Consider the following 26125-nt stretch of genomic DNA (forward strand, 5'->3'; position numbering starts at 1 on the left):
CTCAACTAGCTTGGGTAAGGTCTCTTCTCTCTTCAATTTCTTAATTAATCTTGTCCATTAAAAACCTATATTTCCATATCTAGAATTTGGGTGATTTTAAATTATTTCAAAGGTATTTTTCTAGAATTTAATGAGATCTCAAACGGTTTTAAAATTCAGCCCCAATTTTGGCCACCATGGTGGTGGTGTGTGCGCCTCTGTATAAAGAAAGAGGGTTGTTTTGTTTCTTGGTTCTTGCCTATATTTCTCCAGCATTAATTTGAGTTCTTGAATGTTCCTAATCATATTTTAAACTCATTTCAATTAGGGAAAAATGTTCTTGATCGATTGGGCATTCGAATTCCACAAGTCGTGAAGCGTAAGTGCAATTAAGGGTAACTAGTTTGTTATTTCGACATAGTTGTTAGATACAGGCTATGAATTTTTTAAATGAAGGAATTTAATCATTAATTAGCTACTGATTTTCCAGTATATTATTGAATTAGGTGCTGTCCCAAATGCCCCAAATCATCCATAAAGGAGAAGAACGATTGTACGTACAGTTTGCATCGATATAGTGTAAAGAATCTAACTAGTTTGGATTCATAAAATAGTTGTAATTTAAACAATTGGTTTGAACTCATAAGTGGGTTGTATTTCACTATTATATGTTATTGGCAATTGTATTGCACTATTTGATATCTGACAGATTTTCCGCATTATTGATTATTTGGTGGTTTTACCACACTGAGCTATGCTCATAATATTTTGGAGTTTGGCAGACGGGTTCTGGGGAACTCGTGGTGTATAGCGGATGGTATGGGTAGGAACCTTTTTGCATTGCATCATGTACACGACATATTCAAATGTTACTGATTTATGCTACGCATTGTATTTTTTTGTATTGATGTGCGTGATAAGTTTTATATTTATGATTGATCATACTTGAAAATTAACTATTATCACGATAAAGGCAAGCGCACCTATCGAATAGTAGTATAGCTTATAGCAAGATCGGAATGTCGAACCCATAGGAACTAAAAGTACTAATATTAACCTTCTTTTTATTATCTAGCCTAAAAATAAGGGGATTTGCTTTATCTAAACTAATTAACTAAACTAAGAATGCACAGGAAGTAAATTGGGGAAATACTTTGGGGAAAACTGATTGATTTAAACAATACCAAAGGAAGAATCCACCTAGACTTCACTTGTTATTTGACTCTAAACTAGACGATCTATTCACTTGACTCGATCCATAGAAATCCCTAATTTATATTATTATCTCTCTCAAAACTAACAACGTCTAACCCTAAGTTGATTAATTGAAATCTCTTTCTAATTAAAACCGCTAGTGTTGCATTAACTCGATCTATGGATTCCCTTATTAGATTTGACCCTAATTCGGCAGATTTATGTCGCCTTATGTTTAAGGGTGTGGAACGGTGGAAATGTGCAAGTGTACACAATCGTAACAAGTAATAAAGTGACAAGTAAATGTCGAGTTATCGTACCCACAGGGACTATAAAAAGCAATATCTATGAAATTAATTAAAACACTTTGGTGAGGTAAAAATGATTTTGGTTTGAAAAGAGTAATTTATAAACTAAGATTTTAAAACTAAGCAACCAATTTAAATAAAATAAAAGAGTTCTAGTGCACGATTTCAATTAAGATATAATCAAAATGATATAATTGTGTTGGATTAATTATACCTTTTTAACTTAGAAATATTAAATTCGTGCTTACGCTATTATGAATAAATTCACGGCAACCCAGTAGTTTGCTAACTTATGGCAATATTTACTAATTAAAAAATTCCATTTATCTCTTGAACATATCCCTATGCCAATTCAACCGACTAAACAGATTTAATAAAGTAAACATGCTATCACACATACATACTTATTGAATTAAATTATCTCTCGCATATTCCTATGTCTATTCAATTGATTAATTCAACTTAATAAACATGTAAAAGATTATGTGAAGTAACAAAGTAGCCATACCTTGAAACAATTTAATCACGACAATCTTGGAAGTTATGCAAGGCATATGTATCGCCAAATACAATGCTAATTTAATTTTCAGTTACCTTAGAAGAATTAAACATGCACTGATTAAGTACTGAGTCCATTAATTGAAATTTCAATCCGTTTAAACAATTAATTCTTTAGTTATCTAAACAATTATAATGCCAGATAACCTAAACATGATTTTACTTAATCAAGCATTTCACTGAGGCCTATAACAGCATAAACACTAATTTAATAATTCAAGTAAGCAAAATATAATCAACCCAACACGAATTAAATTCAAGCTAAATTGATTAAAATAACCATTTCAACAACAATATTTTTCATAGATATGTTCATCATAAAAACAACAGAAATTAAAAAGAAAGGGAACAGAAAGCAAATCCAGTGTTCTCTGCAGCTTGCCTGTTGCTCCGTTCTTAGTCTCTGTTGTCTTTGTCGAGCAAGGCTTCTATGAATCCTTGATTGCTGCCCAAGATGGCTGAAGAACATCTCTTTCTCAAGAGAGGAAATTGGGACAAGAGGAAGGGAAAATGGGATGGAGAAATGGAGAGGAAACTTTGAGAGAAGTGAAGAGAGGATGAGAGAATGTTGTAGAATGAGGGATGTTGAGGGATGCTTTGAAATGGGCAGCATAGGGTGGCTTTTATAGCTGAAGAGGGCTGCTAAAAATAGAAAATTCAGCAGCCAAGAGAGCCCTCCCATGGCCGGCCACACACATGGCAAGGTTGAAGCTTTCAACCTTGCTAAAAATAGGCTGGGGCAAATCTACGAAGCCTAAAATAAATGTGGGGTTTGAACGTAATTTGGAGGTTTTTCAAGGGCCTTTTTGCAAGCATATTTTATCAGCTAATTTGCTGATTTGGATCAGCCAATGGACGGTTCTGGTCAGCCCAATTAGTGGCTGGTTCGGCTCACTTCATTCGGTTCAACCAGTGCGGTTCACTAGGCCCTTTCTTCATAATTAATTAAAATTAATTCATTTAACCTAAATTAAATAGGAAATATATTAAAATTAATTTAATTATGAATTAATACACATTTCTGGACCATCTTGGTCTGGAAATTAATTGGCCTCGATACTTCAAATTGCTCTCGATTTTGTTCTTCTCGCAGTGTTCACCGGGCCCTTTTTCTCCAATTGTGTAATTCTATAAAAAATAACCAAATTTAATCAAAATTAACTAAAAAATTAATTAAAATTCATAATGTTCATATTTTTAACATAAGTTAATTATTTTATAATATTTATTTTTTTTACAAGAATTTAACCGAATTTGCATGAATTTAAGTAGAATTCGGTATGAAAAAGTATATAAATTTTTGTATTTCCAGGGTGCAATCAACTCCGCTTAATTATGCTAGATCTACTCTTAGACAGGGACTTTTGCTCCTCTGAATAAGCACATAAATACTTTAATTAATATCCTGGAATATTAAAGCAAGAATTAAGAACACATAATTACGAACAAATCAAGTATTTATCACATAATTCAGAAAATAGTAACAAGATCTGTCTTAGGTTTCATCCCCCTTAGGTATTTAGGGAATTTAGTTCATATGTGTAAAAGAAAACATCTAAGAAGAATAATACTAACAAAATATAAAGAAACCCAAAACCCCCTGAAAGAAATTGAAAGGAGATCTTCAGTCTTGAAGGAGAATCCGGCTTCTGAGATGGATCAATCGGTTTTCTTTGAGTAATTCCTTGCCTCTTACTCCGTGTGTTCACCTCCAAGTGCCTCCTCTCCTTTAGGTATTTAGGGTATTTATATAGACTTTAGAATGCTTCAAAACCCTAAAAATTAGCCTTTTTCGAATAGAACTAGACTTGTGCCAGACAGGGACACGCCCGTGTGGGGTGGCTTAGGCCATGTTAAAGTCTGCTACATAGACACAAGCGTGTGGTCTACCCATGTGAGGAAGTCCAGGCCGTGCTGATTTCCCACGTTGACCCATTTTCTCTGTTTTTGGCCCGTTTCTCACTCTTTTTGCTATCCCAGGCTCTCCTGAGTATAAAACATGAAATTAAAGGATTAAGGGCATCAAATCCACTAAAACCAAAGAGAAATCATTCATAAATATTCCAAGCATTGGGTAAAAATATGTATATATTACGGTTTATCATGTATTAAATGGTATCGAAATTAATGATTTTTACTCGAACGAATGATAAACTATGCTCATACACTATTTGACATCAATTTGATAATGGCTATGTAATGACATGAAATTCCTACGATGCTTTTGTTTTCTTCTATTAATGCTAATATGTTTCACTGTATTTGATGTTTTTGCCCTTTTAAATAATTATTCGACTCACACTGATCTTTTCATAAGCTCACCCCCAATAGTGTTTAACTTTTCAGGTAAACCTCAAAATTAGGACCAGACTCGACATTCAAAGAATCAACTTAGACCTTGAATTATTATTATTTAATTAATTATTATTAAGTCTTTATTGGTTTTGGCTTGTAATTTTTAAATATTTCTGGTCTGTTGCTTGGTAACTTTTCTTTTGGCAATTTTTTCATACAAGAATTACTTAAGCATAATAACCAGATAATTCATGATATCAGGCTTAAATAAAGTGTAACGCCCCAATTTTTGGGAATTCTGTGAATGTTGGCAAAATTTCATGCTTTAATTTTGTCATTTGTGAGTGAAATTATGAAATAGGACCTATGTAAAAATGTTTGAAAATGCTATAGGATAAATTGAAGTGGCCAAATAAATAGGAGTGCAAAATAGGAGGATTTGCATGACAAACCTCCCATTTTACATGAAGTGGCCAGCCATCATGTTGTTGTAGACAAAATGTGCACTTGATATCCATAATTTATGGTACAAATTGATACAAATTGATAATGGGTTAGGTAAATGTTCCATGATAATGGGTTAGGTAAATGTTCCATGATTGGAATTTCATGTCTTTTGTATTAAAGAATTAAATGGATGAATATGAAATTTTATTAAAAGAAAAAGGGGTGAAAAGAACAAAGTTTTGTCCATCTTTGTTCATCATAGCCTAAAGTTAGAGAAGAGAAAGGAGAGGAGAAAGCTCTTGAATGTTCGGTCACTTGGGGAAGAAAATTGAAGGTAAGTTCATGGTAGTTTGCTTCTATCTTGATGTTCATGAGTTCTTCTTGATTCTACCTTAACTCTTGAAGCATATTTTGGTTTTTGGTTGTGTTGTGAGCATTTGGTCATGAATTAAAATGAAGGAAATGGTTGTTGTTTCATGTTCTTTTGATGAAAAATGGAAGATATGTGAAGTTGAGCCAAACAAATGAGCATGCATGTGCTTAGATGCTAAGGGGAAAAATCGGCTAATATGTTGTGCTTTAAAATGATGAAATGGAGATTATACTTAAGTAAAATCATAGATATATGATGATTGATTGGTGATATACATGTTTAAAAAAACATGCATGCAAGTTATGTGTGAAAGAGTGATTTGGTAATAAATCTGCTTGGGACAGCAGCAGTAATGTGACTTTGGAAAATCACCATAAATTGTGGGAGATGAGTTAGAAGCTGCATAAATTATGTAATTAAAGCTTAACGAGTCTAGTTTCAAATGAAATAAACGAGAACATATTTTGAATTCTGTACAATGAGAAATTTGATTCGAAATGAAGAGTGGACAGATTAGTCAAACAGTGAAACATGCGAAACTTTGAGAAAAATCTGGTATTAATTTGCCAGACAAAAAATTCTGAAAATTTTATGGATATAAGATATATGAGTCTATTTTCAGGGAAAATTAACGGAACTTGATTTGGAGTTTCGTAGCTCCATTTATAAATGATTTAGTGACTGTTGCTCAGGAAGACAGCTTGCAGTGAAATTATGATTATGTGGTAAACATTGACAAAAATTTGTTAATGTGTTGCTTATTGATTTCTTATAAGCTTACTATGATCTGTAGGTGTGGTTGGCCAAATATTGTAAGGGGTTAATACGTAGTTTGTATTTGAATAGTTAGATTAACGTGTTAGTAATCCAATTGTAAGCGGTTCGTGTGTGGATCTCGTCAGCATATCGTCGCAAACAGGTGTGTGTAACTAACACCCTCTTTCTTAGTCTAGATCGGCAAAAGTCGAAAATCCGAAATGCCAAAAACCGATATTTTTTAGATTTGCGAGTGTGCGAATGCTCGTGAGGTAAATCGATTAATGTTTTTGGTAAGCTACAATGTTTGGACTGCAAAGTGCATGATTTCTGTGCCCTCGATATTTTTGGGCTTAATGGGCCAAAATTGGAATGATGGGCCAACGGGCCCAATTCGGTAAGAACCCTCGGTACGTGATTCTGTAGTACGTGAAAGGTAGGAATATGCATGAAAAACCCTAAAATAGATAAATTACTGAAATACCTTTAAAAGTGAAAAATTTACAGTTTTACCCTTAGTAGATAAATTACTGAAATACCCCTAGGGTCAAATTGACCTAAATGCATGTTTGACTGCTGTTATTTACTGCATGCCATGTTGTTATTATCTGATGCATGGGATTGGGATATTGATGGAGGAAGTACTGAAAGTGGCTTGTCCACGTACTGGAGGCTTTGCCTCAATTTACTGTTAACTGAGCAGCAAGGCTGCAACTGTGGAGTGTTGGGCTGGGTGGGTTGAGCTATTCCCCACATGGAGTGTAGGGCTGGTACAGGTGGAGTGTAGTGGTTGGTGGGTTGAGTAGTCTCCCCAAATGGGCTTGCATATGTTATTGATGTTGTATGTATTTTGAAATGGGCCTATGGGCCATACTGTTATCTGAATAAGGGGCTAAGGCCCAGTTTATTGTAATCTGAAAAGGGCTCTGGTCCAGTACCACTGTTACCAGAATAGGCTTAGGCCCAATAGGCTTGAGCTGACTTGGGCTTTGAATGGGTTTTCCTTACACACTGAGTTTCCCCAAACTCACCCCTTTTATTTTCATCCACGCAGGAAATCCCCAACCATAGTGGGCTTGAAGCTGTGAGGGAATTCGGAGTGGCCACCCATTCTGAAAGTTTGGTTTTCTTCTGGTGAACTGGACGTCCTATTATTTACATTTGAAGTTTTGAGTTTTTAAATGTAAGAAGGCCGCTTAATTATTTTTGATGGTTTTAATATGTATTACTAAGATAGGTATTACTTATTTTAACTGTTGAAATTGGATAGCTTTAGGGCGCGTTTTCAAAAATAACAATCGATTTCAAAATAACACGACAACAAGCAAAGCTTCCGTAATGAAAGTATTTTCCAAAATTAATCACTTTTCCTAAAAATGACATAATCAAATCGGTTTCCTAGAAATATCCATGACGTTAAGGTGTGGCAATGGCGGTATGCATGTCTAGGATTGGATCCGAAAGGAGCTTGGTACTTAAGCAGTCCGATGGACTCACCACCTCTTTTACGGTTTCCTACCTAGTGCATAGCTTCCATTCACTTTAACCTATAATGAAATTATCTTTTAAAACACTAAGTAGGTTTTTCTGGATCAACAATATAAAATGTTTTGAACGCTTCGATGTGGCATGTCGGATCCGACCATAACGTCTGGGCCGGGTTTGGGGTGTTACATAAAGTTTGAAATTTTTCCCTAATTTTCGCTGTATTAGTTTAACATCAAGTTTTTTTTAAAGAAGAACGATAAGCAAACGATTTTTCTAAGACAACACTGCCAACAATAAAATGAATCCTAAGCATACACGACCTAATGAATGAATGCTTTTAAGATAACTCAAAGCAAAACTACGGTTTTCTCTAAAATGAGTTTATTTAAAGTCTTAAAAAGTAACGCAAGTTAGCTTAGCCATTTTGGTGGCTAATGTAGCCTTCTCAATCTAGCCATAACGCTTAGACTGGGTTTGGGAGGTTACAGAGACGTAGATCGTTAAAGTGATGATGAAACTAATGAATAAGATGATCCAAATGAGGCAAATGATGCAAATTTGTGGAAGAAGAGAAGTATCATTTTTTAGTTCTTATATTAAGAGCATAACATCTTGCTGCATAATCTTAATGTCATGCTTATTAAGAAGAATGTGTGTGAGAATATAATCAATACAATATTGAATGTTGATAGGAAATCAAAAGATAACTTAAATAGCCAACTTGACTTAGTTGACATGAGAATTCGAAGAGATCTTCATTCGCAAGTACTTCCAAATGGAAAATTCATGACTACCTCCATTTTACTTTGGGATGTCCAAAAAGGAAAAAAACATATTTTGTACGGTGTTGAAAATTGTCAAGCTCCCGAATTCATATGCTTAAAATAAATCAAGATGTATTAGTTTGAAAGATCGTAAACTTTATGCTTTGAAGTCACAAGATTATCACATCTTGGTCCAAGATTTATTGCCATTTGCTTTACGTTCATTGATGTCGAAGAACGTGACTTCTTGTATAATTAAACTTACAAATATTATGAAAACTATATGTGGGAAGATTCTATCAGTCACAGAGCTTGGGAAGGTACTAGATTGAGCAATAGTGATATTATGCCAGTTAAAGAAGATATTTTCACCCTCTCTCTTCACTATAATGGTGCATTTGATTATACATCTTCCATATAAAGTTGAGTTTGGTGGACCAATTTTTTATTGATAGTTGTACGTACTAGAGAGGTATTGACAGTAATTGCATATATTATTCACAATATTAAGTATATAATTACCGCACCAGCTCTTGATGATGTTTATTTCTTCTTTTCATTTACTAGGTTCTTTGAGAAATTAAAATCTGATTATCATAATAAATGATATCCAAAAGGTTCAATTGCAAAAGCATATTTAGCAGAAGAGTGCATGAAATTTTGTACAATATATGTAGAAGATGTTGAAGCAAGATTCAATAGATTGGGAAGATGTTGAAACAAGATGAAAATATCATTGAGTCGTACTTATTTGAAAGCTATAGATAACCAATTGGAAAAGTTGAAGTAGTTCACTTAGATGAGAAATCTTAGACACAATCACATCGTTATGTGCTTTTTCATCATAATTCAATGTAGTCTTTACATAGGTAAGTGTCAATTATAGATTAGGTTTCTTTTATTTCTTAATTTTCATTCAAATAACACATTTTCTATACATAGTGAGTATAGAAATATATTGAGACCTCATTTGTGATCTCAAAGACCTACTGTCCAAGACATTGAAAAATTATTTACAAAGAACTTTCATGACTTGTAACAACCAGTTTTTCAATGGTTTTGGAAACAGAGGTTTCGGGACTACAAATTTGACCAGTGAATTTGTAAATATTATTATTCAATATTTACGAGTCAAATATTATATTAGAATAAATTTTGATTTGATAATTTATGTTATTTAAACGAATAATTAGGTACAAGTGATTTTAGGAAAGGAGGTATCAAGACCTCGTTTCTATAAACCAAGCTCGTAAATATAGTAAAATATTTACGGAGTGTTATTAGGGTCTTATTAAAATTTGGTTAAGAAATTTTAATGTTTAGATAGTTAATTAAAGAAAAAGGGCTAAATTATAAAAGCCGCAAAATTTAATAGTTGTAGACTTATTTGTATTAAATGGGTGAAAAAGCATGAAGTAAGGGCCTTAAGTAGTAATTTTACCAAATTTAACTATAGTGGATGATCATGGCTTGACATTTGATGAAATTTGCTTTAATTTTAAAGGTCAATTTTATAATTAGGTAAATTAAAAATAAAATAAAAGATGATAAGTGAACTATCATCATCTTCAACCTTCTTGTTTTTGTTTGCAAAACTGAATGAAGCCATAGCTATGGTAAGCTTTCAGTCAAGTTTAATTTCCATTGCATGGTATGTAATTTTACCCCCTTTTTTTGTAATTTTTATGTTTTTGAATTCGTATTAGCATAATCTAGCTAGCTCAAGGATTAATTTGACAAAAACATTTAAGGTTTAAGGACTTTCATGAATGATTTTGAATGTGTTTTGAAATTTATTTGGTAGAATATTAAGCTTGGTTGTTAAATAAACATATTTCTTTTAAAGAATTTTTAGTGATTCTGAAAGTTAGGGATTAAATCATTTAAAGAGTAAAATTTATGAGATTTAATGTGAAATCCTGACAAAAATAGGCAGGTTAGAAAGCCTAAGAAATTTGGCTAGCATGTTTGGTAACTAAAATTGGTAAATGTGCAAGTTATGAGTTTAGAGACTAAATTGCATAAAAGGAAAAATATTAGGGCAATTTTATAAATTCATATTAAAATGGGTTATAGGCTTGAATTAATTATTTAAAATTTACTGGAATTTTTTAATTAAATGAAATTATATTATTACATTCAAGAGATGTTATTATTGGATTTAAATCGAGGAAAAAGCTAAAGTTTTGGACTAGTTGTCGACTTCGTTTTAACAACCGTTTAAGTCGAGGTAAGTTCGTAGTCTTTGAAATTGAACTCTATTTATTTATGTAGTTTAATTAATTTAACTGTTACATGGCTATTTAATTATATTCTTATACGTAATTTGGTATTTCCGGATTGTATGAAAAATTATTAAATTTTGTATGTGTATATGATCATGGAATGGATCAAAGATTGTGTTATAGTTATTTGTTGTAAAATATTGAATTATAAAATAAGGAAATTTTGGATTTTGTAATTACGTATGTGATCATCGGTTTATCCAACTAGCGTTGGGTGCAAATCTGTCGATTTATTCGACTAGTGCAAGGCACATCTAATGTTGGTTTATTCGATTAGCGCTGGGTGCGAAACTTTTTTACGGTTTATCCGTCAGGCACCAAGTGCCAATAACAAGTTGGTGAATATTAATAATGTTTAACCGATCCCTTGAAGTTGGTTGGTAAATGAGAGATAGCTTGAATTGTATATGAAATGTTCATGAGGAACTTATGATACACTAAGTGGTAATAACCATTACAAGTTAGATATTTGATTTAGTGGATTATTAAACACAAATGTAGTTCTTTGGGTTATGAAATTATTTAGTATTTACTCATTATTTTGTGTGCAGATTAGGTACCTATATTTTGACTATAGGCTCAGCATCCAACGACAATCCCGAACTCAACATTGGTGATATATTTCCTTTTGTGTCCCGGCTTGTACCTAGGATGATAATGTTCGAGTCAAGGTCTTATGGTCCATAGTTAAATTGAGTGAAGGTTACTTATATTGAATGTCATGTAAACTTTGAAATTATGTTTTGCCTTGGAACAAATGCTTGTATATAGTTTGTGAATGAAATAAATATGTTTTATGAGCTTGACTCTTTTAGATATGAATATTAATAATTGTTGATGTGAATAGGTAAATATTATGTTAAGTGGAAACTTGGTGAGAATGGTTATATTTGGCTATTTTGGTGAATGTTTGAGTAGGAAAATGTGGTTAAGGTCATATGTTCTTTTAACTTATTTATTTGAATGATTAATCTTTGTTTGAGATGCCTATGAATGGCATATTGGTTAGGTATAGGATGGATGAAATTTTGGCAAGTGATTGATGATTTGAATGTGATTTTGAACCTAAGAAATTATCTAGATATGGTATGTCTTTTTGCACAAGGAATGGAGTATGTAATGGCTTGATTTAGGGTTAAATACGCTGAACACGGGCAGTCACACAGCTGTGTGACACACATGGCCCACTCATATGGCCGTGTGTCCTATTGTCTTTAGGTGTAGGTTTCACATCGCTCGTGACACGGTCGTATGTCTTAAAACAGTTTGTTACATGGTCTAAGACACGGCCAGCAACAAAGCCATGTAACCCAACATCGAATGCACACACAGGCAAACACACGACCTACGACAGGACCGTGTGGCCTTAATTCGAATATACACATAGGCAAACACACAGGCTAGGACAGGGTCGTGTGTCTAGACATTGACAATCTGCACGGTCTGGGTATGACACATGGCTTGACCACATGGCCGTGTGTCCCCTGTTTTCAAAATTTTCAACTTTTTCTTAATTTTTTTCTTTTGTTTCAAATTGAACCCAGAATGTTTCCAAACTATTTTTAGGGCCTCATAAGCTCGGTTTAAGGCTTGTAAGTGTATATTTATTATAAATGGAATGTAATTTTCTTTTTTTTTTGTAATTATAATTGTATATTTGTTTGTAAGTGATGTAAATGTTTAAAATTTTATTGCAGTACTTTTTGACCCAAATCCGACAAAGGAGATGGGTTAGGGGTGTTACATGACTAGTTGGATCAAATAGAAAGTAACTACATTATATCTTATAGCCTTTCAATTATAAAAGTAATGGTTATTATATTTATTTTGGAAAATTTATTTTAATATTGTATTGTATTTTATAGGATTGGAAAGGAAGGGGTGTTAGTGAAGAAGTTAAGACTCTTACACAAGGACGTAACAAACTAATAAAAACATATAGTGTTTATCTTATTGGTGGATTTAGATTGCCCGCATGACCTTGGGAAAGATTTAGGAGAACACCAAACTGTGGAGTTGTCGTTACTATGTTAACTACAGGCTATACTAGTGTTGGGGATAATAATCCAATTGAAGGAAATCTTAATTACTATGAAATTTTGACCGACATTATTGAGTTGGATTATCATAGGAAATGGAAGGTTGTGCTATTTTGATGTGATTGGGTTGACGTAACATTTGCTAGAGGGATTAATAATGATCAATTTGGATTCACTTTAGTGAATTTCTCTCGTTTAATCTACATTAGGAAGAACATAATTGACGAGCCGTATGTTTTTTTATCTCAAGTGAGACAAGTTTTTTTATTCTAAAGGTTCTATCAAAGGTTGGTATGTAGTACTTCGTAACATATCGAGAGACTTATTTGATATGGGTGGTGAGAGTAGAGATGATGATGACCCAAGAAGGGAATGTTTACCTTTCGTTGATCAAAATTTGGATGAAAATATCCCTGGTTCAAGCATAGAATATCAATGGATTCGTGATGATGTAGATGAAGATATCTATGAATAGATGTATGCTTGTTTTAAAATTTAGTAAGATAAAAAATCATCAATTTTCTTTTAATAGTGTGTATGAAGTATTAATATTCAATTACACTAGATTTTATAATTAATTTCTCTCGTAATAACGTGTTAGCTTCATTTATTTTGTAAATATAATGTCAAGGAGAATATTAAAAAATGTTAATATTATTCAAAAAAGCTTCTCAATCAACAGAGAAAGACGATAGGGAATTATCAAAACTACTTAATCTTTCTCAAGGACTTGAAGGGATTGAGGCTACATTAAATGATGTTCACATGAATATGACTACAAGTAACCAAACATTAATTATAGTGCCTTTACCCCCAAATTATCATTATTATTGTTTTTTATATTTGTCAAAGTCGTTTATTGTTTTACATAGTTAATAATGATGGTCAACGACGAACTAGAAGGCGTACGATGCTTAACAATATATGGGGACTACCTAGAGGCAAGCGCATGGTTGTTTCAGCTAACAGTTATGGACAAGCAGTTGGTTGAGAAGCACAACTCCTGGTTGGGTTCTTAGGTAAGTTAGTGGAAAATTGATATCACATCAACTTTAATGTATCTTCATGGTTATTTATATAAAGTTGAAATATTATGTTGTATAATGATTAATTTCAGTAACTTATTTAGGTATGCGTGTAACCTCCCCAAACTAGCCTAGACAGTAGGCCCAAATCTAGGAGATTATATCGGCAACCGAGACAGTGCGGTCGAAGATTTTAAATAGTCAAACTAAAAAAAAAATTGTTTATCTTTAAAAGACTTAGTCTATTTTTAGAAAATGACTCATGGATTAATAAAATACAATTAATTTAATATTTTTCTTGAAAAAGGTGATTACCATTAAAAACTAAGTTAACTTCTAGTTTATTTATTACACAAAATTTAATTATGGCTTAGCAACAGAAAAGTTATTTTTAACTTAGTTTTAATGAAAACTATATTTCATGCATAAATAATTAAATTTCATATCTTAAATTAAGTTAAATGCCATACATGTGAAATAAACCCTAACTATGAGCCCTATGCCACAAAATAAGTAAAACAGTATGATTCTGAAATAACAAAAATTATAAAATAAGCCTAGTAATACTTTCATAAAAACAAAATGTTTTCGAGCCCCCCATATATCGTGACCGCGTCCTAACCTGGTGGGTTATTTGTAAAAATGAAAATTAAAAAGGGAATGAGCTATGAAGCTCAGTATGAGTTCAGTCACAAGAAAACCAGAACAAAATAATAAACAAACAAAGCAGGTAGATTAAACAAACTACTAGTATTTTAGATAAAAACATTTGCAGTTACTACTACTTGTTGTGAGTGCACAACATGGTTGTAGATTAAACAAACTGCCATTGGGTTTATGGACGAGCCACATATTTGCAGTTACTACCACTTGTTGTGAGTGCACAACATATTCGCGTATTAAACAAACTGTCACTAGGTTTGTGGACGAGCCACATATTTGAAGTTACTACCACTTATTGTGAGTGCACAACATATTTGCACATTAAACAAATTGCCATTGGGTTTTATGGATGAGCCACCACTTGTTTGCAGATTTAATAAACTGTCACTCTTCCTTCATACAATGTCCCGCCCCATGCAATTCACTATACCATACTTTGTATTATAACAAATCAACACTAGTAGTAGACATGTAAAATGTACTTAATTCATCACTAACATTTAACATGCTTATGATGTTCTTCATAAGGTGGTAACAATATTGTCACTTTCAGTTTAACAGTTTCACTTTATCATAAGACACATAATGTTCACGTATCATGCATTATAATAAGAGCACTTAAGGCATTAAACACAAATTTCAAGACTCACACAATATCAGGAACTTGATTGAGCAAGGAAAAACTCAAAAAATAATTTAGAAAATGTACAAGGATTAAACTGGACATATCATATTTTTACATAATATTAATAATTTAGTCAATCAAATCATGGATTCTAACATTATTCGTATTGTCAGAGACTAAATTGAATAAAATAAAAACACTAAAAATAGTTTGGGGATCAATCAGAGACTAAATTGAGCAAATCACAGAAGTCTGGGAAAAATTATAAAATATGAAAAATAGGGCACATAGCAATGTGGCCAAGTCGTGTGAGATACCTCAGGCCATGTGGAAGGACTAAACGACCGTGTGGTTGGTTCATGTAACAGACTGAGGCCGCATGGTTTACGAACTACATTAGGGTTTCCAGGGTACATAGCCGTGTGTAGGATGTGTGGTCCACCTGTATGGCAGACTGTGTGAAAGAATTGTGCCCATGTGAGAAGTGAACTATCCTAGGGTTTGTAGGGGGACATAGTCGTGTTGCCCATCTGTGTGGTCCACACACCCGTGTGGCAGCATATTTGGCTCTCTCCTAGGCATGATTTTACTTCGATTTTCTTGTAAAAGAACACACACCTTTCACTGGGAGATCGAGCGACGTCCCTCTCGTTCAAATCTAATTCGGAGTACCTAAAACGGGTCATTCAATTGATAATTACACAAGGATTAATCGTTGATTTCAAGATAAAATAAGATCATCAAAAGTTTCAATGAAAAATCGAGAAAGATCATTTAATATATCTCAAGATTATCATTAGATAGGAATTCTTTAAAGATTCGAGATCGAAACATCGGGATTGAGGCGTACTTACTGATTGTTGGCAAAGTTTAAGGATATTTTGAATGAAAATTATGAATTTGATAGAAAATGTTTCAAACGGAAATCAATTTCGATTCAGGAAATCAAAAATAATTCTCAGTAGTAGAATGAAATTTTGATGAAAAGAAATGGGAAGAAAGAAAAAAGAGATTTAAATAGAAATATGGAGAGCTAATTCCATTAGGATTTGAAAAGGGGCAAATTAAAATTCTAATTAGGAAAATAAGATAAATAATATGGTAGAATTCTAATTCTATTGGAATTTTGAGCAAGGGTAATTTATGAATTGTAATTAGGATAGAATTGGGTCAATTCCTACTGTTTGTGCCACTTTCAATTTCTCCAAATTTTTTCCAAAATTTGATATTAAAATTAAAGAAGAGGAGAAGGCTTGAACCTTGGTCACTTAAGAGGGTTAATGCCTTAACCATTGGGTTACTACCTACATTTTGTTATTTGTACTTCATTTATTATATATTCCATTATGGTTTTGAGCCTTAGTTGTTGAAAATAAAATAAAGAGAAATGAGAGAGGAGAGGAGTGGAGTGGATAAAAGCTATGACCTATAAATAGTGCACTAACAACTTAATCATTATGCCTATTCAATTATTTAGTTATTTATTTCATCTAAGCCCCTATATTTTGGGGCATTACAACGATTACTCGAAGTGGTTGTGACCAGTCTAGTACGACTTATGGAATTGTTTTATAGATGAGCAAAAAAAATTATAGAGATAGTGAAAGTTATATTGTTTTATCTTTAACATTTAATTATTGGTTAAAATGTGTCACAAGTCACAGTACTTTCTAAAAGTTAGGAATTTAGTCCTTTTACTTCTATTTCATGGAATTTAGTCCATCTACTTTTTCAGATTTCAAAATTCAGGTTCAATTGTTAACAGTGTTAACTTTTTTTTTTTGTTAAACCCAAGTTAATTACAAAGTCATTTCTTTAATTAAATGGCTACCAAGTGGTTTTTTTTTCATTTCAAAAATATCACAGTAACAAATTTAACAATGTTAACAATAGGACCTAAATTTTAAAACCTTAAAAGTATAATGACTAAATTCCATGAAATAGAAATACAATGACTAAATTCCTAATTTTAAAAAAAGTATAGGAACTTGTGGCATATCTTATGCTTAATTATTTTCTTCATTTATATTAATTCTTATAAATTAAATGAAACACTATAGGAAAATAGGGCTTTAGCGGCGTTTTTAGAGGCGTTTTACCAAAAAAACACCGCAAAAATTATACATTAGTGGCGTTTTTGGTAAAACGCCGCTAAACACAGAGCAATAGTGGTGTTTTTTGGTAAAATGCCGCTAAAAAAGAGCAATAGCGGCGTTTTTGGTCAAACGCTGCTAAAAAACGGAGCAATAGCGGCATTTTTGGTCAAACGCCGCTAAAAAACAAAGCAATAGCGGCATTTTTTCTCAAAACGCCGCAAAAAAGTCATATAACCCCTAAAATCCTAAACTCTAAAAAAATACTAAACACTAATCTATAACCCCTAAAACCTCTAAACCCTAAAAAAATACTAAACACTAATCTATAACCCCTAAAACCCTAAACCCCAAAAAACATCATATGGATGTTGATGTGTATATACATAGATATTAATGTAAAAGCTTATGTTCATAATAAATTATGGAAGCAGTACTTAATATTGATTAAATTTATTTTTGGGTTTAGGGTTTAATATTTAAGGTTTAAGGTCTATGGTTTAGGGTTTTATGGTTTAAGGTTTAATGGCCATGGGTAGTATGTTAATCTCAAGTGAATCATATTCAATTAAATCCTAAACCCTATAATTAATATATATTTTGGGGCATAAGCAGGGGGTTGAAAGGGTCTATGCCCCTCTAAAATGAAAAATTTTCTATTTCGGTTTTTTGAAACTTTTAAAATTTTTAAAGGTAAAATTGCACTTCATCCCTTTGAATAATGGAAAATTTTTGATTTAATCATTTCAAAATTATAAAAATATATGCTAAACTCTAGTCGTTTAAAGTTTAGATGAACGAGGGTAAGGGTTAGAGGTTAAGGGGTAGAAGTTTAGGGTTTATGTTTTATGGCTTAGGGTTTAGGGGTTAAGGGTTAGGGGTTAGGGTTTTAGGGTTTAGATTAATTAGTATTTTTTAATTTATATATTAAATATTTTATTATATAATTGTAAAAGAGATAATATTAAATTTAATATATTAAAATTATGAATATAGTTTAAATTATTTAAGAGAAAATAGATAAACTTTTATATATATAATAGATAAACTTGAGATTTGTTAAATGATATAAAATTTTATACAAGCAACCAACTAATGCTTTTATATTTAAAAATATTTAATCTAAACATATTTAAAATATTAGATTTTAAAAAAATTGATAAACAAAAAATGGCATTAAAATGTATTAAAATTTGTACAAACGGCACCGTACAGGAGAAAAAAAATTTAGTGGCGCTTAGCCAGAAAACGCCGCAAATTCTGTTTTTAGTAGACTAAAAAGATGCAGTTTCAGTTTATAGTATTAAACATTTAGTGGCGCTTCTAAAAAATGCCGCCAAATTGCATTACCATTTGGCTTAAACGACGACATTTAACAACAAGGGATAAAATTCGATTTGAACGACGTCGTTTCATTACAAACAAAATAAAGTTCTAATTTAAACGTTTTCGTTTGTTGCCTTCGCCCCGTGCATCGCAACCCATCCCCTCCATCGCCTTCGCCCCGTGCATCGCAACCCATCTCCTCCATCGCCTTCACCCAGTGCATCACAACCCATCTCCTCTATCGCCTTCGCCCTGTGCATCTGCTGCATAGTCGTCGAGTGTCCCCTCTGTTGCCCGAATATATTTGGTGAATTCAACGAGGTTGTCAATTCCTCCGAACAAGGCTGACTTCACTTTTAGGTTAGTAACTACATTCACCATGTTCATCTTATTTTACTTGAATATCATATTCTAGCTACCACATTTTCTGCTACAAAGGCTCGGTTATTTTGATAAACAATTAAATTTGCTGTGTCATTTTATATTTTTTTAATTCATCGATTTCATTTCATTAGTATACCTATAAAAAAATAGGTATATCTCTTTTGAATTTTATACGATAATTTAAAAATTATAAAAATCTTCAAAAAAAATTAAAAATTAAAAAACTTAAAAATTTAATATTTAATATTTTAGTCCATAATTCAGTTAAAAAGTTTAATATTCAAAATTTAAAAAATTCTAAAAAATGGTAATCTCAGCACAAAAATTGTGAAAGAAAAAATAGAAAAAAAATATGTTAAAATGAAAAAAATTAAAATTAAGTAATAGTGGCGTTTCCCAAAAACGCCTCAAAAAATTCGCAAAAAATTTGAGTTATAGTGGCGTTTGTTTTGAAAACGCCGCAAAATGCCTTAATTTTGCTTCCCACTCACTCCCAAAAAATCCTGCTCACTCCCAAACTCCCTCTTCTTCTCATCTATGTCACTCGCCTTAAATCCCCCAAATAAAATTTAGCTACTCTTTTTCTCTCGATCCTTCGTTTCTTCTCATCTTCGTAAGTACTCTCACTTTGAATACTACCATTTTCTTATTGATTTTGCAGATCGATTCTCTAATCCTTTTTTCGGGTGTACCGTTGTTTATACGTTTGGTTGTTGTTGAAGAAGTGCTACTACCATGGCTACAAAGAAGAGCGTTGGGGACTTGATTTAAGGGTTTTGGTCTCAACTGAAAGAGGATCAACTATCAGTCCAATTGGTATTTCTGTGTGTGTGTGTCTGTGTGTGTGTGTTTACTTATGATTTAAGGGTTTTTTCTTCATTGGATTTAGTTGAAAAATGGAATATATGTTCATTGTAGTACTTGGACTTGAGGTTTTAGAACTTTGATTTGCATGAAACTTTGACTTGCGGGTCTCTTTTTGTCTGTCTCTTACTTTGGAAATTGCTCCAAAATTTTACATATTAACTTGTTGATTGTAATGTGATAAGAAGTATAAAGGAAGGGTTTGTTATCTTGGCTATCAAATTTCTCCAGTTCTTCAATTCAAATATTGTCAGCCTTGCTTATTGGCATATTCTTCAATGTGTTTGATATTCTAGGTAGTGGCTAATAATCCTTAATTCCCATACAAGTTATAATCATTTTGAAACACATTAGTCATTGTGAATTAGCCATTGGCTATGTGTGATCCAAAATCTTAGACTTGGAGAGAACCAATTTCTGTAGTAGGAAATATGCATTTTTCTTTTTGGTAGGTACAAAAGATTGTGAAGTGAAACTGAAAATTACTGTCACATCGAAATAATGGTTTCATATTGTGGGAAAAAAACAAATGTTATGTAAATTGAAAATCAATAATTCGTTTTAACTCATTTGGTTTCTTTGAATCTTTTTATTAAGTCAACTAAGAAATGAGATTGTAGCTTCTTTGTTTTCAAGCATCTAGCCATAAAATTATGAACAATCTTTTTCTCATGAATTTGCAGTAAGAAATTAGAGAACTTGTTTCTCAGTTTGGAGCTTGAAAGTATTAGTCAAGAAATTAACAACTCTTATTCTCAACTTCAAATTACTCGAGAGTAAAAAATCCCATTAAATAAATCTGCAGGAGAGTTATACTTTCATGATTAGGAATCATGAATAGGTAAAAGATGTTGTCTATATCATATGATGTTAGTTCTAAAAAAAATCAAAAGTGCTGCTGAAGCTTAATCTTGTTTAAGTTATTAGCTAATTAAGGATTGTAATATACTAGTTTATGGTGGAAAAACAGGTTAGCAATTTATTACCAGTTTATGCTAGTTTTAGTGTAAAGCAATTTGATTTTAATTTGTTTCATTTCTTTTTTATGTGGTGTAAGGGGTATGTTGGAATTCACAGTTCGAGATTCAGAGTTTTTCTGCTTAAACCGGAGCTGCTTCGATCTATTATGGATTCTGGTTTTAAACATCCTTTCGAAGGAAAAGTTTTAAACTCATGTCTAATTTTAAAATTCGTGAATTCCATGAATTAAGTCATTTTGTTTTTCTTGCTTTTAGTGACTTATAATGGTGGGCAGTATATATACAAGTTTGGTGATTTATTCTTTTGATTTACTGTTTTAGATGAAGCATTTGTTGTTATAGGATATGCTTTGTAGTAATCTTTGAAATACTTTGCCTTGATATTATATTTTCTCTATTTAATTTATCTAGGCATGAAAGTCTTCAAAATTATCATAGCTTTTCTTTTCTGTTGATTCAAACTGTTCATTTAAACTCTTTTATTATATATTAGTAGTAAATATAATAAAATTTAAAGTGCAAAAAGTAGTATTTGAGTTAATGAATCCTAAAAATCGAAATAATGGATTGAATATAGAAATTAGATTATCATTTTATTAAATTTTTATTTGACAGAAAAGAAACAAAATCAGGTCATAACAAGCTATATAAATTAATTGTGGCTTTTTTTGGTACTCTTTTATATACTTTGATTAAGTTCTTTTTTGTATAAAGTTTGGTCTTCTAAAAATCTTTCCTGTCTCAAACTCAACAGGTAGTCAATAAGCACTAAAACTGATTTTTCACAGTTTTCTTCTTCTATTTCAGGTATGTTAAGCTTCTCTTTTACCCTTTTTTTTATTTTCTGTAATCTTTTGCTACTTTGGGTCTCCTGTAATATAAATTTCTTTCTTTTCTTTCTTTTTTTTGCAGCATTTTCAACAGCTACGTACCATGGTTTTGAGTTCATATTTCGACTGGCAAACTGATGTGTCAATGAATGAAAGAAAAACAGTTAAAGCTGAGAGTGAGACTCAGCTTCCTGCTGCAGATGGTCTTGAATGCTACTGGAATGCAGTTGAGCTGCCTTATACTTTTCGTGCTTCTTACCTTGACCCTCAAAACTACACTTCATTACTTCCATTATATTCCATTTCACCTAAAGCCATCCCATATGAAACTTTCACGATCCATTGGTGATATGGATGTTGGGGAGTTCATTGTTCCTGTTCCATACGTAAAGCAAGTAAAGGTTTGTCTTACTCTTTCATAATCTACTTGCATAATGTAATTTATATCTTTTAGTTTGCCTGTCCTAATATCTTAATTTAACTTGTGCACTTAATAGCATTGGATATCGATATTTTATTTGAAATGGCCAACTAAAATTATATATTTTTCTATTTTTGTTTCTGGTATTTCTTCAAAATTGTATATATAAAAGATATATGCAAACAATATATCAATTAAAAAATAAAAATCTCATGAAATGCATTAGTTTTAGCTATTCATAAATTTCAAATCTGTTATCAATTTATTCTTCATTATAAAATCTCAATAAGCAAAAGTATCTAGTTTTAAGTTTTGTAAAAAGAAAATTTTTTCATAAGCGGTTAAGATAAGCTGATTTATCTAGCACTAAACAGAGACATCAAAAAGAACATCTGAATTTTGAGAAAAAAAAAATAGAACTTTTAAGATATTCATATGAAGGCAAGAATATATGCATATATATTTGAAAAAAAGCTTCTTAACAAAAAAATTGACTTTGTAAAGGCTGTTGGTAAGTGGTAACTCAAATGATTAAGCAGGAACATTGAAAACAATCATAAAGATATTTAAAAGATTGAAATATATAAGAGAAGTTATTGTGAGAAACTAGGAAGTCAAATTTTTCTTTTCTTATCGTTGTATGGTTATGAGTTTAATATATGTTGCAAGCTTACTAATCTTTTATTTGTAAATAAAGATCAGTGGATTCATGAATAGATTAACAACAATTGACATTTTTTCCTATATGCTGACACTCAAAACTATTTTGACATTTTTTCAAACCAGTACTCTCCAAGCTTCACCATTGATTCATGCTTGTTCATGAGTAATTGAGTATATAAACTTTCTTTAATTTACGATTTTTTGGTTCAAGTCTAATTTTCGTTGTATATAAACATTATTTATATCTACTTTATTTTATATACTTGTCTTGTTCCATGGTCATCCTTTTTATTCATTATAGTTCCTTACAATTTTAAATATTTTGATTTGCTTGTTTGATTTTTTTTTAATATAGATTTATTTGAATTCAAAATTTCGGAAACCAAAATATTTTGGTTTGATGTGATTATTCCTTAAAACCAATCCAAACCAGTCCATGCTCATCCTTAGACTTAGCTTAAATCGTTGCTTAATTTTATTAGGTTAAAACACAATAATTTAGCATTTGTGAATTGTTTCTTTATTTTTTTTATTAATCATTCATGATTACATTTATCTCTTTAGGAATTACTTGAGTTAGGGGAGAGTGTTGGAACACAAAGTCGGGGTCTCACCCAAGAACTTATTTCATTGCTACCTGTTTCAAAATACAAGTGTAGCTTATTCTCAAGGAAGAAATCAAGGAAAGAGAGGTACTGCTTATGCTTCATCTTTGCCTCGTTAAAATGTGATTTGCTTTTATCAGTTGCTGCTTTTGGTCTTCCACAAATTTTAAATTGAAATACTCAACAACCCTTGTTCACCTTGGCATAAGTTTTATATGTTAATTTTTTCCCTTATGCCACTGTTTTAAGAGATTGGATATGTACTTGGCTGTAATAGAGTTCCTCGAACTTCCAAACCAATAACATTTCTGAATTTGTGATCATTAACTCCATAGTAGAGCCATTAATTTCATATCCGTATCCTCATGTGTCCTATACTTGCACGTTGAAGTGCTTTTGCATTTGGAATTTTCTTTCTTAATCAGTGAATGAGATAGTGTTTTATCTAAAATTAGAAGACATTTTCTTAATTGTTATTAATTGTTTTCTTTTACCAACTAGCCTATTTTCTGCAGTTGTCTACTGCTGGTGGTAGGATGATTATCTCTAGTGATGGTGTTTGGGATGCAGTTGTCTAATTTTGCCCAGCAGAATTACACTAATTTTATGCTTCATTCTAACTATCATTTTTTTTCTTTATGGATTTTCACTAGCATTGATGATGCAAATTAACCATTATTCATTCCAATATATTTGAAGAAAGGAACATTTGTTCAAATAAAATATAGTATATATTATCTGCTCCTATCTAATTTATCATCAATTTGCCTTCTCAACGACTGTTATTTTACCAGAATCCCCACTGATTGAATCATACCTTTGAAACATGCAAGCTATAATTTACTGTGTAAGCTGATGGAGTTACCATAATATAGCTCTTTTATGTTTTGACTGGTGGCAAATGGAACAGGAAAAACCAACTACACTAGATTGCGGTCCAAGAACAATTTGCAGAAGGCACATAATGGCTGGCTCTTACCTCTACAAATGCATGTGGGAGGCATTGCAGCAGCGAATAAGAATGATATTGATCAACATGCAGTTGACACCATATGTGCTCTGAATCTGAGTTCAGGTATGAGTTTCAGATATTTTATGTGCAAAAAAGTATTAGAGTGCCTTATGTTTGTATGTTAGTTAAGCAGATTATAGATAGAACCTGCAGTAGGATCAACTAATTAGTTGATCAAAAACTACACCCAGTTTTGTAATAGTCTACTTGCATATTTGCATATATTTAATAATAATTTCGTGTCAACTAATTATTCTATTTTTTATTTAATTTTTTTGTTTTCAACCTTTTATTTTTATTTGAGTTGAAAGAAGAAAAACATGAATTGTAATTTTGACTTAGAAAATAGAATATTCATTAGCAGCTTAATCAATTTAAATAATCAATGTTGATATTTCACATGGGAATGGATATTCAAATCTTATATTTTACATGGTTATGATTTAAGTCTTTATTTCATTTAAGTAACTTCATTATAATATCTTATTTTATTGATATCTTTATATTTAATCTAATTTTTATTATTTATTTTAGTTTTGATTGTAAATTTTTATTTTTATTTTAATATTTAAGATAACTTGAGTTCTAACTTTTGGATTTTAATTTTGTTATTAATTTATTATTTTAAATTTTAAATTTAAATTCATTAATTTTTGTATTTAGTTTTAAAGTTAAAATTTTAATAGAAAATTTAATTTGATAATGAATTTTAATAGATTTTTAATAGAAAATTTTTATATTTATATCATGGATATTATTCTTCTCAATATATTGATAATGAATTTTAATTTTTTTATATTTTTGATGACTTTTATAATATTTTATTTTTTTTAAATTTCATGAACTTTAGCGGCGTTTGTGGGAAAAGCGCCGCTAAAGGTCATGACCTTTAGCGATGACCTTTAGCGGCGTTTGTGGGAAAAGCGCCACTAAAGGTCAAGACCTTTAGCGAGTTTGTGGGCAAAGCGCCGCTAAAGGTCATGACCTTTAGCGGCATTTTTTGCGGTGCTCGTAAAAACGCCGCTAAAAGTCAATTTTGCTGCAGTGAAATGATATTATATTGCAATCTCGATTTTCTCTTCAAATTGATGAAAACTTTGTTTGGATGTCTTTAAGTAAGAAGTTGAGATACTATAAACATTATTCGAAAGCAACTTACTTTAAGAAAGATTTTAACAAAGAAACCATAAAATGGAACGTACCACGAGGCGTGATAGAATGACCGTGAGAGCTTTTAGTTGAATTTTGGTTTTCAGAGTAAAGCTGAGGTAAATAAATAAACAATATTAAAATTAAACTTCATGATTCTATTATAATTAATATTATATAACATATTAACTTGTTATTATCTATGCAACAGAAGCGACAAAAAGTTGAAATTTTTTGTAGGAGCAAACAAAAGTATATCCATACCAATGGTTCAAAAAGCTTTGCTTGATCTGGGGATTAAAATGTTTGATATTTGTATTTAAATAATGAATATTAACTTTAGTTGAAATGATGTGTTTGAATTGGATTGCTAGGATATGGTGTCAAAAAAAAATTGATGTTGGAAATTGTATCTAAATATGGACAACTAACATTTGAGTTTGCATTTCTCTTTTGTATTGTGTATGTGTAACTTATAAAGGTTGATTCAATATAAAAATAATTAAAATTTAGTATTTGTCAACATAAGTTGATTTTCAATACTTAACGACAATTATTTTGTAGGAAATTTTGGATGGTTGGCCACCTACTAGACTTAAACTTTTTTAAATGACCTATACAAGAAAAGATAGACCATTTATAAATGAAGTAACACAACAAATTGTGGTAAGTATATTATCTATTATTTGTTATTATGGATTTCTTTAGTTAAAATGTTTATTTTGTGTTTGCATTTTAACTTTTGTTAAGAGAATGCAAATGCAAAAATAATAGAGTATCAAATCGTTGCACCTGAGGAGACTACATTAAGCGTACAAGCTATTAAATATCAAGTTTTGACTGAAGTAATTGTACTAGAAAGGAATGGACGGGTTCAACATATTGGATTAGGTTTGTCACTGAAAGATCGCTTTGGAGATAGCTCTCAGCATTACACTTCTTCGCAACAACCATTTAAACAAGAAGTGGAGAAATTAATAGAGGAAATGCAAATAAAGA

The 26125-nt window shown here is 31.4% G+C and overlaps 1 protein-coding gene across 7 annotated transcripts; it reads left to right on the top strand.

Annotated features, from left to right (window-relative positions):
• The first annotated feature begins 19072 nt into the window (after positions 1-19072).
• On the top strand, positions 19073-24223 carry LOC107916740 (uncharacterized). 7 transcript variants are annotated; one of them, XR_005901044.1, is made up of 6 exons: positions 19073-19215; positions 19325-19418; positions 20524-21253; positions 21359-21677; positions 22925-23052; positions 23876-24223. XR_005901044.1 is itself a non-coding variant. In XM_016846105.2 (5 exons), exons 3-5 carry the CDS (start codon positions 21426-21428, stop codon positions 23892-23894), a joined length of 399 nt encoding a protein of 132 aa, XP_016701594.1. In that variant the 5' UTR covers positions 19078-19215; positions 19328-19418; positions 21359-21425; the 3' UTR covers positions 23895-24223. The 7 variants fall into 7 exon arrangements, 5 of the variants coding, with proteins under 5 accessions (XP_016701594.1, XP_040932134.1, XP_016701593.1 ...); XR_005901043.1 differs by having other exon boundaries at positions 19074-19215; positions 19328-19418; XM_016846105.2 differs by lacking the exon at positions 20524-21253 and having other exon boundaries at positions 19078-19215; positions 19328-19418.
• The last annotated feature ends 1902 nt before the right edge of the window (positions 24224-26125 follow it).

This window comes from Gossypium hirsutum, chromosome A01, assembly GCF_007990345.1.
Source record: "Gossypium hirsutum isolate 1008001.06 chromosome A01, Gossypium_hirsutum_v2.1, whole genome shotgun sequence".
NCBI lineage: Eukaryota > Viridiplantae > Streptophyta > Magnoliopsida > Malvales > Malvaceae > Gossypium > Gossypium hirsutum.